Raw genomic sequence first — 13,551 nt, forward strand, 5'->3', positions numbered from 1 at the left:
ACTAACAATGATATGAAAATGAAACACAAAGATGATACTCACCTTTGAAAATGTGATAGGAAACGGGGTTTGTATTTTTAAAGGTATCCAAACCTCAGTCTGAAAAGTTGGTGCCATCACGTCCTCTTGACAACGCATTGAAACCATCTGTGTCCAAGAACTGGTACTCCCAATAAATTCACTCATCATCTGGATAAAGAGAATGAGCAAAATATTATACACAGGCTTAAAACTTCAGCGTTTACATATGTATGGGACATACAATTCCTAAACTTTATTCTGACAAAATATATTCATCAAGACTCTTTGACTAAGAGCATGCCTTAGATCCCTAACCGACTCCTAACTGTACGCTGTAACCCAGGGGATCCTACTGAGAAATTTGTAAAAGCCCACAATGCGAACCAAAATATAATGATGAAAGCTTTTGAGGTCATACTCCAGGATCCACACAAGGACATAGCAAAAATAAGACATAAGACATTTGACATAAGCTTTCTCATAAGTCTATTAAATCTGTTACATTTGTGCTACTTTAAGGTTTGCATAAGAGAAGGGTCCAGCCCAACAATTAAGACCATATCTCGTAAATTATTATTATTATTATTATTATTAAAAAATACACATGGTAGCATGCGTCTTAAAATGGAGAAACAAATCCACAGTTATGTATGTGTACAGATATACATATTTAGAAATAAAGCTAAGTAAAGAGCTTTTGAGAAATGGTACGATTCTCATTTTCAATCTGGCATGGTGGTGTAAAACTACTAACAAAGTAAAAACATAAAAGCTTAAAACAAGTGAAGTTGTTTACAAAAGAAGGAACTGGTCGTTAAAAGAAGCAATGGTTGATCAGGTAATGCTGGTCTCCTGGAACGTCCAAGTGGTAGTACTTCCACAATGCAGTTGATCTGAAGATGATCATCATTAGCAGAGGCACTGGCAGCTTCGGGTACTGGAAGTAGCCAAGTTACCTGAACAGGAGAAAGAGGCAACCGCAGCATCAGATGTTGCTAAAGAAACAACACTATTATAATGCTCTTTATTCCTAAAGCCTTTTAATATATTTTCTGCTAATGATGATCATCCTCAGAATGACCACATTGTAGAAGTATCACTTTAGACTAGCAGGTCTCTCTTCAGTAGATGATGGCATTACCTGATCCACCATTGCTTCTTTTACCACCAGTTCCTTCTTTTGTAAGCAGCTTCACTTGTTTTAAGGTTTTAAATTTTTACTTTAGTATTTTTACACCAGTGTCAGAATGAAAATGGGAATGCACAAACATAAATGCAGATTTTTCTCCATTATCATTATTTTTATTATTTTTTATTATCATCATTATTATTATTATTATTATTACTGTACTGCAGTACTTTTACCAGACTATAGAAGCTGACTCCAGATTACATGGCAAGATCCATGCTGATGGCACCTCAAAAAAAAAAAAAAAAAAAATTCTAAAATTGTATACATCGAATATTTTCTGCTTCAATACATATATAGGTATTCATGAACACTGGTAAAGCAATATAAAGCACCATATAACAACACTACTCAAAACTAGGATAGAAAAAGGAAAATGCAATTTAGGCAAGTATACAATATTAAATTGCAGTAAAAATGATAAAATTCCCTATCAGAGGCTGGTTTATGCTTAACTGATAGACTGTAACACATGACTTTTTCAATTTAGTATATATAAGGTATGCTCACAGGGTATGGAGCAAATAGCTTATACCTGTACAGTACTTATTATTACTGAACAGTCTAACCCTTAAGGTACAAGCTAAATATACAGTATATCAAGCAAACCCCCAGACCAGGCAAACTTTAAGGTTGCCCAGTTTAAGAAAAAAACACATCAATGGAAAGAGGAAGATATGCAAATGCACATGGTGTAGGAAAAAAATTCTAAAAATATTTCCCTACCTTCCATGGGAAGCTGAAAGTGACTACAGTATTTACAACCCTGTGTTGGGTCTCTTTTACAAGACACTCATAAAAATATGTTAATTTTACCAAGTTATGCATATTTTTTCTAATAATTTATTTTATTTTATTTTGTAAAACTGAATGACAGCTCACACAATATCATAACAGATAAGAACTAAAGTCAGTAACAAATTCTGAGAATATTTGTTGTAAAATATTTATGAGATTTACTGAGATGGGGAGGTGCAGTAACTTTTGTGAGGTATACATGTTTTTTCTAATATTTCTTTGCAAAATTACTATTACTGTATAGCTGACATACTATCATAAAAGATAAGAGCTAAAACCATCAGCAATCCCTGGGTATATTTATGAATAAATAAATAAAAAGACAACCTGGAGCTGCAGACAGGCAGTACATTTCCCCCTGAAATCTCAGGGCATACTGATCGATGTCTCTCCTGTGCTGAGCTATTATAGTTGCCATAAGTCATCTATAGACCAATGAAGTGCTATGAACATCTTTCCAACTAAATTCATCCAAACCGAATGGCGCTTAATAATAACTCATGTGTTATCCCGTCCATCACTCAAAACCTGTTATAGATACTCTCATGATGATTCCCATCCATTAAGGGTTAACTCTGCCAATGACCTCAAATTTGTTACTCTCAAGCTCTCAGAACAACTTTATAGTCTTAGAGAATTCTTATAAGATTAATACACATTTCTCTTAATTTCAAGTTAAATATGAGTCAAATGGATAAGTGTACATCTATTCACCAATGGGATAGAATTACATTACTTTCATGTCATGTGCATTTGAGATGAAACAAATATATGTTTACACATGGTTTAATCTATTAAAATTTTTAATATATAAAATCTGCCATTTAGTGATAACAGGTTTTAATTACACTAGACAACGCGCTGCAAATTTCTTTTCTTACTTCCATGAGCAGGGAGCCAAAAAAATTAAAACTAGTATCAACTTCATATAATTTTTAAAATGAATATCCAATATGATGATCTATATGACAAAATGTTTCAGGGGCTTAATGCTATTTTCTAGTCACTGATAACAAAAAAATTTTGGTTGCGGTAGAAATTTATAATTTCAATTCTGCACAATAAAAATTGAAAATGGTCTTGCAGTGAAACCAGACACATTATTCGGCAATAAGGGATAACGGCTTATCCGCTATATGAGATTTGGAACCATCAATGTAAATTTCACAGTACCATACAAATATTTGTTTTTCTCACGCCATACTGCATTTTTATGAAGACAAGTATATTCATAAGTTTTCAGTAAGAATGCATACTTGAAGACGATTAACTACTGGAGGGTGTTACAGAAGCTTTAGATGTAAGGATCGAAAAAAGTGGATTAGCCCTAACTGGGAAGGTGTGATGTGATTATTTATGCCTCCTCAAGAAAATTCCCTAGTTAAAACTGATGCCTCATCAAGGTTGATCTGTTTGAATCTTATACTGTAAGAGTTATTATTACAAGGTTCAAGGCATCCTGAATTAGGTCTTTAGTTATTCACTGTGCCTCCCATTTGAGGCATATATTCAGTAGTAAAATAGTCAAGTGTAAAACTTTACTTCAAGTTATATGGCTATCGCAGTCATGTAAGTGGAGTAAGTTTAGATTCACAGTGACTTCAATAGCTTGTATTGATATCATCCATAAAATATAAAGTTGAGACAAAAATAAGAACAGTGGCTGTTCCTATCACTACTGAACACACTTCAAGTGTACCAGCCAGAAATGCCCTTATTAAATAAACGGAATTATGCGCAGGTCTCTTGAAGAAATATTTTTCCTTTTCAAAATTGAAGTCCTCAAGATGTGCATGATAATGATAAATGTTTTCACCTTCATGAAACAGACACTTGTTTCTTGCAAGGTGCATTCAGTTCTCTTTCACTTATATTTAGATAACTCTAAAATACGTACACAAATAGTAGCCTCCAACTAACCATTCATCTGAACAGCTCCATTGACTTCTTCAGTATTCTAGGCCATTTGGTGCCGCACAATGTAACAGTGCATGCGGCAGGTGAATCTCTGATGCATGGGAATTTTACCACACCATGTGAAGGGTCCTCATTAAACTTCATTGATTTCTATGCCGCACAGTTTTCACGCAGGAAAAAGCTACTCGTGTGAAGAGAGCCTAAGGCCAGACGTGGAGTTGAACACTCATATTCATGATCAAGCTTCAATATGTTTCAATTTGGCCAAAAAGGTTTCTCTCTTATTTTAATCTGAACACAATGATCCTGTTTCTTTTCTCTCTTATATTTTTATCTCAAAGCCAGGATTTTGTTTAGTAAACCCCCGGTATTTGCGAGGGATAGGTACCACAATCCCCACGAATATCTAAAATCCGTGAATACTTGACACCCCTCCTAAAAATGCTTATAACTGCACCAAAGACTGCCTGTAAAAACATTTATAACTGCCTATTTAATGGTTCAAACACCAAATGTATGCCTTAAACTATCATTCCACACCAAATATACCTTAAACTATCATTCTAAAACACTTTAATATAATTTCAAAGTCATTTTACAACATTACCCTTAAAAATATATGGATTACAGCTAAATGTCAAAGCTAAACTCAAGTCTCCACTACATTCAATCAGAGCCATTTCCTCTCACAGAGTATTGAGGCTGTCCCATTTTCTTTTTACAAAACAGGGAAAACACTAGGAAAAACACTAGGAATTCACAAGGTCATGATACAGTATTATGCTATGTTTAATATTAATATCTTAAAATTAGTAAATCATTTTTATCACAAAAAAATGTATTTAGTCATGACAATGACATCAAAATACACTTCAATCAGAGCCCTTTTCTCTCACAGAGTATTGACGCTGTCCCATTTTCTTTTTACAGAACGGGGAAACACTAGAATTCACAACTTCACATTTTCTTTTTACAGAACAGGGGAAACACTACAATTCACAACTTCAGTACAGTACAGTACAGTATGTACTTGAAATACATAAAACAAAATACATTTTGTGGTATTATGTGGTTCCGCATTTGCGGCTTCACCTATTCGCAGATTTTTCTGTGGAACGTATATATAGATTATTCACACAAAATTCACCTATTTACGGTTTTTTTCATAGAGAAGTATTCACTAATTACTGTATTTTCATATTTTTATGACTAAATGCATTTTTTGTGATAAAACTATTAAAATATTCGGGTATAAGCACTTTTAGAGGGTTTTTTGGTGTTTGAACTATCAAAATAGGCAGATATAAGCATTTTTAGAGGGGTGTCAAGTGGTACGCATCCCCGGCAAATACGGGGGGTCGACTGTAGTGTAGTGCAATTCCATATAAAATACTTAATAGCCTATCCTAACTAGTATTTTGTGATTAAAATTCATTTTAAAATATTGATTTACTTATTACTCAAATTCAGAGACACAGTAAACCCCCTCGTATTCGAGTTCTCATGACTCGCAGGGTTTTCTGTGGAACATATCTACAGTACAAATTATTGGTGAAAAATTCGGCAATTCGCAGACTTTTTCATCAAGGAATATTCACTAATCAGTGTATTTTTATGTTATTTTCATGACTAAAATTTTTTATAAAATAATGATCTACTACTTTTCAAATATTATTAATATTAATAAGATTAAATGATAATAATAATAATAATAATAGTAATAATAATAATAATAATAATATTGTAAGATTAAATACTATGTAATATGATGACATAAATACATAATGTTTATTTGTCTCTTTCTCCCTTCCTCTCTTTTACTGAGATGAGAGAATTTTTGTGGTACGTTTATTTGTTTATTGGATATTAAACGACATTTGTAGCTTCATGAGTGTACATAAATCATGGCGTGATAAAAATTTCACAGTAAGAGCTGCGTGTGCCAAACGTACCTATGAATTACCATGGTGGAGGTGGGTTAATGCTGAAGCTACACAATTCACATTCAACAAGTAAGTACACGGCAGATTCGGCATTAACTTATTCCTCTTGGTGGCTCAATGGTTTGACCGTTCGAATGGAGTCGCTGTAAATTACTGTGTCGAGGATCGAGACCGGTAGTTCGATCCATTTATCACTTTAAAAAATTCTCAGCCGTGATAATTCCCCATCAGGGATATTCCTGAAGTAGCATGAATGGATATTGCGACATTTGTAGCTTCAAGAATATATAAATATACATATATATATATATATAAACAGGCAGTGTTCCAAATGTACAAATGAGTTATCATGGTGGAGGTATGTTAATGCCAAAGCCAAGTATGATTTCCCCACTCTCAACAGGTAAATAAGTACAGCAGATTTGGCATTAACTTATACTTCTCTTGGTGGCTCAATGGTTTGACCGTCGAATGGAATCGCTGGAAGTTACCATGTTGAGGGATCGAGACCCTGCGGTTCCAATCCATTTATCACTTTAAAAATTCCCCTTCGGTGATAGTTACCCATTGGGATATTCCCAAAGTAGCATGAATTAGATATTAAGCGACATTTGTAGCTTCATGAATGTATATAAATCAGTGTGATAAAAAAATTTCATAATAAGAGCTACATGTTCCAAACGTACCAATGAGTTATTGTGGTGGAGGCGGGTTAATGCCGAAGCCAAGTACGATTTCCCCGCTCTCAACAGGTAAATAAGTACAGCAGATTCGGCATTAACTTATACCTCTCTTGGTGGCTCAATGGTCTGACTGTCGAATGGAGTCACTGGAAGTTACCGTGTCGAGGGATCGAGACCTGGCGGTTTCGATCCATTTATCACTTTAAAAACTCCCCTTCAGTGATAATTCCCCATCTATCATGTATATATATATATATATATATATATATATATATATATATATATATATATATATATATATATATATATATATATATATATATGTATATGTGTAATTCCCATCTATGTGTGTGTGTATATATATATATATATATATATATATATATATGTATATATATATTATATATAAATATATATATATTTATATACATATATACAGTCTATACACACATATATATATACATATATATATATATTATGATATATATATATATATATATATATATATATATATATATATATATATATATATATATATATATATATATATATATATATATAATGTATAGTGACAGTTTTCTGCTCTATTTGCCTCAAAGTTATTCTATCTTTTCATGTTGGTACAATGAAGTAAGTAATGTTATGCTGTTGTCTATACTGTACTATTATTGTCTTTTAGCTTGTTCAATAAAATGTTCTAAATTTTGCAACTTTTACTGCAATAAAGTGACTAACTTAATTACTTTATAAGAGAGATTTGAAACTTTGAAATCTGTGTTATTTCAAGTGTGGAACTTTGTTATTTTCAAAGTCCATTAATGAAGAGAAACTTATCATAGCATTCACAAGTAGAAATGGTAATTACATGCTACATCTCTCTGATTCCAGGATAATATGAATATGCATGATTTTGCATCTCCCAAAATACCATGACTGATCCTAAATACACAAGCCATGTTTTTCACTTAAGTTATTCAACAGTGTTATCAGTAACTATATGTTTCTGTTACCATCACACCATAAATATAAATAAGGCATGTTTTATGGACAACAGAGACTACATAGATAATAGCAATAAAAATATGATAACATAGTGTATGACTAATAATTGCCATAATTGTGCTTATCCTTCACAAGACTATTCTTCTCGGTTTAGTTTTCAATAATCTGTAGTTCATGCATCATCAACACTGTATATGTAAAATGAAGTTGCTTGTAAGCTTTTTTGATTGACTGGTTTGCTTATTTGTGTTCTTGAAAGCCATTTAAAAATAGAAAAGTCTTTTCTTTCATGAATTCATTTGCTGATCCTCTGACATATTATTACTATGGACAACAATCTAGCAACAACATCAACTCACCGTATACGTTAAATTATACAGCCCTTTTAAAACATACGCCTCTGTAGATGCAGTAAACGGGAGTGGCACATTTGCTGTAGGTATGGAAGATGTAACACTGCAATTTATACCATAAGACAAGGGCACCACAGGATCATCCCGAACTATGACTCGCACCAAATACCTGCAAAATATCAATATGAATGTAAGAATAAATACTGAATAAACATGTAGCTTCAATACAAAATAATATTGTCTGTAACTGAACAGATCTTCAAACAAGTGTTAAAACTCTACCAAAATGAAAAATTAATGATAATTAATATACAACCATATTATCACAAAAGATTTTAAAATATGAAATGTACCTCAGTGCTTATGTTGAACTAACATGGAATCCCACACACAAATACAGGTACAGTATTTAGTACCAAGGAACTTTTGATGGTTTTATTTTCCCAATTTCTCTTTCTCTAAAACACATCAGTTCACTTCAAAAAAACCACAAAGACAATTAGTCAATTACACAATTCTTTAGGAGTTAAGCATTCTGTTGTTTTTAAAAAAGCCACAGTTTCAACTTTGTTTTTATGAGGAAAATTCATATTAAAATATGAGGCCATAAAGCTCCAGTTCACAATTGGAATTTTCATGGCAATTAATAATATACATGTCTGCTGAATTGCATTCAATGCTCCTAAGGTTTCCAGCACAACCATATACTGTACTGTATTTCTAAGATATATACCCAATTCATAAAAATGAAAAAAACTATGCTCAGATGGCTGGCAATGCTGCATAGGTGGAAAAAGTGTTGGTAACACTGCTTACAAGCATAAGCTGTCTCAAAAATGGTTATTGTGGGGGTGGTTGGCCAGGGCAAGAGTTGGGGGGGGGGGATGTCAGGCAAGATGCATGGGGAGGGGTAGGCTGGCATTTGACTTCTTGAAACCTTTCACAATGTTATTGGCTAAGGAGCACCAATGTCACTTAACTTCATTTTGTTTTTCACTTTTGAGTGGCTGAGTATTGTGGGAGGGAGGGGGTAGGCCAGGGTTACAACTCATTGGGTCAGGAGAGCTGAGTGGGAACGGTTGGGCAAGCATTTGTCAGCTTCAACTGTCTCATGTCCCTTTTTCACTTCATTTATCTTAAAATACTCTGTTTTATGTTTTTTCACGTTCACTGATTCTAAATCAGATATGCACTCTGAAGTTGAAATACCAGTGAACTGAAGAAGTTGAACAGATTAAAAAATAGTATGCATAAACTGCCCCGCTGTGTTGCATCAGAACTTTTCATGCTCATCAGTGTCTTAGCCTATGTTCATGTGTATATGAACACCAAGTATGCACAAGTGTATACAAACACATTCACACCACGTTGAGATAAACTACAGTGCACACTTGCTATGTATTTATGCGGTACTGCATATGAAAATTTATAAATCCTTACTTGTCCAACACATATAATTAAGCACCTTGGGCAATCATACATCATTGGTTGAAACCTTGTGTAAATAGATCACTCAATATGTTTAATGATAAACACAATTATACATAAATCATGCTTCATTAGAGGACATTAATTTGTATCTAAATAATCATGCACACATCAAAACTGAGAGAGCACTGAGCATAATACTGCTGACAGCACAAAGTGGCAGAAATACATTAATACAAAAACATTTTACATTTAGTTGTTGTTCACTTTTCATTTAGTTGTAACCTTTATAAATTAAATCACATTTGGGGGCAACAGCTATTGCATGTCCATACAAGTCTAAGACATAATAAAACAATTAGGTAGTATTTAGATCAAATATTTTCACAATATTGTTGTATCAGTATTAATTACTAACATCATCACAAAATTGGATTATTGCAAGGCAAATTATTGTAACCCAAACACTACCTGTAATCATTCCTACTTAGCCAGATGTTCTTAGCCTTGATTCCAGTGGAAGGCATCCTAGGCAAAATGAATATAGAGTACTGTCAAAACATCCAACAAGACAGACCATGAAATACCAATGAGTGTCTATGCACAATAGTTTCAAGGATAATTCTGACAAGAGCTCGAACATTTGACACACACCTGGTGGAGAACAGGTGTACTACACAGTCATCCGGGTCAGCCAAGTGATCTTTTGTTTGAATGCCAACTCACTTATTGGTGCAGAGATATAAACTATCTTTAATAGTAGGTAACAATCATCCCAAATAATATGAAATTTGGGCCTAACAGCCCTGAGCTAGAGCTTGGGAGATCTTTACCAAAGATGACAACAATGCATTATTCCACTGTTCTGGTACAGAAGAGGTGCTGAAGAAGACAATATATCACTTTGGGTTATGGTGAAGACATGAAGGAAGTAACACAAGGTCCAGCATGATCCATGCATGTACAGTACTACTTTCATTTAAAATATGAGGTATGCTACTGACTCCTAGGCCATTTATATTTTCTAATAACTTATAAATGAAACTCTCTTAACAATGAGAAAAATATTTAGATAATGTCTATCTCAAACATCTTTGTCTCATAAAACCACACAGAATATGATACAGTACACTTCAATAGAGGCTAATAAAGATATCAAAGATTATCTAATTACACTGATATTTAAGCTAAAATTTGATCTAATCTTTATTTATAGTAACTGCAGTGAAGATATTACTTTGCTAAAATCTGATATATACTTCTCATTCATTCTATACAGTATATCATTAAAATTTAAGTTCAGTTAACTACTGTATTTCACTAGAATCTATCCAGAGGTGTGCGTCCATAAGTTGCTTTATGGAAACATAACCTAAAATTTATATGATATTTTGTGAAACCCTTCCAAGGTTTCCGTTCACTAAAGTCAAAGTACAGTATCAAGTTTCAAAAACTGTTTCAATAAAACAAATATAAGTTTCACGAAACTGCTAACAGTCAATGATTTGCACATAAATGAACCCTGAAGTCTAACTACACTGTCAGACTAAAAAAACATCATGCACTTTTTGTATAGAGAAATGCAGTTGTCAAGCTGTACAGTTTTTGTCAAAAACAGATAACTTGGGCAAAAAATTTTTGAATTAATAAGTATAATGGCAGCAACAGACATCATTCTTGTAATAGACAACCCTGAATTAGTTAACTCGTGCTGATACTACTACTTCTACAAACTTAAACCCAGGATCACTGAAAATTCATGAAATGTGAAATAGATATACATTATATGTGCAAAGCATACATATAACTTTTATCTAAACTTACTTTGAGGAGGAAAAATTTCCAGGTGTAGCCATATTTGCAGCAGAGTAGGTTGCTAACTGGTCCTTTGTTTCCCCAAGGGAAACATTCCTGGTATTAATCTGTAGAGTAAATAGAGAAAATAATTAGTAGGCTCTAAGCTAATGGTCATCTACCACTGATCAACAACAACAGATAGGTGAGGACAAGTTAAGATTAATCATAGTTATAGAAAAACTGTTGGTCACAGAGTGGGGGTCTTTTTATCCAGACCTAAGCATAAAAATTCAGCCTCCCCTCCACAGGAAAGGATGCTGGCACAGCTAATTGCTAGGAATTAGTCACCCACAAGGGGCCAAAGCAACTAAAATTGATTTTCCTTTTCCACAATGCCACTAATCTGAGGCACTGTAACAAACCAAATAGCTTACCTATCTCTTTCTTCTTACCTTCCCCTTTTCTCCTACTTATTAGTTACAATCTGCTCGGGCAGAGTGCATTTTCATCTCAGTACAATTAGTTATAATCAAGTGAAGTGTTGATTCCTAGGAATGCACTGGTACCATAGTGCCACCAAAGAAAAAAAAATGAAAAAAAGTCCTTTTGTGATTACATAAGCTACACCTGTACCTAGAGATACAGAGCCATCAGTGTGACCTTTACACGGCACACTCAACCACAGTGCCACCTTATTGAAAAGGTGCCACACTGCTAAAGTGTCACCCAAATCTGAGGGACACTTCCTCACTTCCCAAGCACATCCATTCAACCCAAATAGACGTCATTACCTACCAGAACCTTGGCGACAGAATTACAGAGCCTTCATGGATCTGGGGAAGGAGGCAGGTCTCACGGGACCAGAACTCACCAAGTGGGTCCAGGAACAGCTGGATGACTTGGCCAAGCAAGAGAAGGAAGAATCACTGGAATGGCAGAATTATGAAGCCGAACAGAAGAGGTATGAAGAAGAACAGAGGCAGCTGGAAGATGCAAGAGAAGAACAAAGAAGACAGCACGAATTAGCCCTCGAGGAAAGCAAACAAGCTCTCAAGGCAAGCAAGCAAGCTCTCGAGGCAAGCAAGATGGCTCTCAAAGAAAAGGGGCTCAAGCTGGAGAGGGCAAGAAGGGAAATTGCTGAAGCCATGGCTATCCAACAAGCCTCCAACCCCACACCTGCTGCACCAAATGCTCCGATCTCAAGCATTAATTCCCTAGTGCTCAAGTGGATTGACGAAGAGCCAGAAGCATGGTTGGAGGAAATAGAGTCGCTCTTTGAGAACTACAACACCACCAAGACAGAGAGGGCCTTAGTGCTTGCCAAGCACATGGAAGGAAAAGCTAAGGCAGCCCTCCGCTCACTGGAGAAAGTCAGAGAGGCAACATGGTAGAAGTTTGTAGGGACATAATGAAGCCCTATGAAATAATTCCAGAGAAATGGAGACAGCGGTTCCGAGGTCTTGCCAAGGAAGTCGGCTGGTCCTGGACTGAATGGGCCTGTCACAAGACCCAGTCTGGTACCTGCTGGTTCAATTCCCTGTTGTGCACTACATTTGAGGACCTATTCAATCGGACCATGCTGGAGGATCTTTTCCAATGTGTGTCTGGGCCCCTTGCTGTGTATCTCAGTGATAAGCAGCCCACCACACTTATGGAAGCCTGCCGTAAGGCCAATTCATGGAAATCCTACAACCAGTCCCACAGCACATCTCAGCGGCGCATAGTGCCACCCGGGTACCTTTCAGGCTCGACTCGCCCGAAAAATGGACTGCCTAGCAAGCCTACGTGCACCCAATGTAAGAAGTTGGGGCACATTGAATCTGATTGCCACTACAAGTTGGGCAACAATAAGCAGCCTTCCGACAACCAGAACTCCGTACCCTCTACGTCCACTCAAACCTCTCCACTAACAGTCAACGCAGGTCACTATAGTGCTGGACATCCGGCCTGCCCAAATCATGTACCAGACAACAAGTTTGTCAACTTAATTGGCACCTCATTCTCCGCGGCCGGGCCGCAGAAGACCCTTCACACCGAGAGGCTGGATACCCAGTTCATCTTGGTGGCACCCCTTAATGGCTCTAGCCTGCCCATGGCCCTTCTGGTCACAGTAGACACCGCAGACGATGTTAGCCTGACTTCCAAGGCCCAAGTGCCAGCCAGTGCCACGCCTGACGAGCAAACTCTGTGGGAGTTGAAACAGATAGAGGGCCACACCACAACCATTCCCACAGTCAAGCTCCAGGTCACAATACCTTGGGGCACGCTATACCTCACTGTCTTGGCGTGGTGAGTGGGATTCGGCCAGGAGTGGATTTCCTGTTGGGTTGGGACCTCCTCTGGGGAGGCCCTTCCCCAACACCACTTCGCAGCCACGCTACCTCCTCAACGGAGACCATGACTGTAAGATCACCAAATCA

The 13,551-nt window shown here is 35.9% G+C and overlaps 1 protein-coding gene across 2 annotated transcripts in view; it reads right to left on the bottom strand.

The window, feature by feature from the left end:
• The window catches only part of LOC136825907 (polycystin family receptor for egg jelly-like), a 237,431-nt gene that overhangs the window by 165,676 nt on the left and 58,204 nt on the right, over positions 1-13,551 (bottom strand). For both annotated transcript variants that reach the window (XM_067082800.1, XM_067082799.1), the window contains exons 9-11: positions 11,159-11,256; positions 7,913-8,075; positions 43-189 (exon numbers count right to left, since the gene is read on the bottom strand). In XM_067082800.1, coding sequence (XP_066938901.1) covers positions 43-189; positions 7,913-8,075; positions 11,159-11,256 — 408 coding nt within the window. The remainder of the gene's footprint in view (positions 1-42; positions 190-7,912; positions 8,076-11,158; positions 11,257-13,551) is intronic.

Source organism: Macrobrachium rosenbergii, chromosome 3 (assembly GCF_040412425.1).
Source record: "Macrobrachium rosenbergii isolate ZJJX-2024 chromosome 3, ASM4041242v1, whole genome shotgun sequence".
NCBI lineage: Eukaryota > Metazoa > Arthropoda > Malacostraca > Decapoda > Palaemonidae > Macrobrachium > Macrobrachium rosenbergii.